The 504-nt window shown below is 65.5% G+C and overlaps 1 protein-coding gene across 1 annotated transcript in view; it reads right to left on the bottom strand.

The window, feature by feature from the left end:
- Positions 1-95: 95 nt before the first annotated feature.
- ETH_00041715 (uncharacterized protein) overlaps positions 96-504 on the bottom strand; it is a gene marked incomplete at both ends in the record, with an annotated part of 1,633 nt that continues 1,224 nt past the window's right edge. The window contains one exon of the mRNA XM_013373925.1: positions 96-439. Within this exon, the coding sequence (XP_013229379.1) occupies positions 96-439 (344 nt within the window). The remainder of the gene's footprint in view (positions 440-504) is intronic.

Genomic DNA, 504 nt, shown 5'->3' with positions numbered 1-504 from the left:
GAAACGCATCAGCAGCAGCAGCAGCAGCAACAGCAGAAGCAGCAACAGCCGCAGCAGCAGCACCAGCGAAGGCAGCCAGCACAGCATTGAAGGGCCTAAGGCCGCAGCAGCGGCGTTCGCGCGAGTGCTGCAGTGAACGGGCAGTGATCAGCAGCAGCAGCAGCAGCAACAGCAGCAGCAGCAAAATGGATCTTACTGGCCAGCGGCAGCAGCATTAGAGTCTCCTCAGCCCCCCGCAGAGCAGCAGCAGCAAGCAGCGGCACATGCAGCTGAAGAGAGAGCGCAGCATGCCAGACCTCCACGAGGGCCCCCGCAGCAGCAGCAGCTAGGGGGGCCCCCGCAGCAGCAGCAGCTGTGGGGGCCCCCGCAGTAGCAGCAGCTGGGGGGGCCCCCACGCCTAAGGGGGCCCCCAGCTGCTGCAGAGCCGCAGCCTCTTCCTCTGCAGAAGCAGCAGCTGCGAAACGTTTCAGGGGCCCCGCCAGGGGAAGAAGGAGATCCAAGAAG

This window comes from Eimeria tenella, genomic scaffold (genome assembly GCF_000499545.2).
Source record: "Eimeria tenella Houghton genomic scaffold, Eth_scaff1817, whole genome shotgun sequence".
NCBI classification, from domain to species: domain Eukaryota; phylum Apicomplexa; class Conoidasida; order Eucoccidiorida; family Eimeriidae; genus Eimeria; species Eimeria tenella.
Note: the sequence above shows the minus strand (reverse complement) of the source record. Positions and strands in the feature narration are given on the sequence as shown.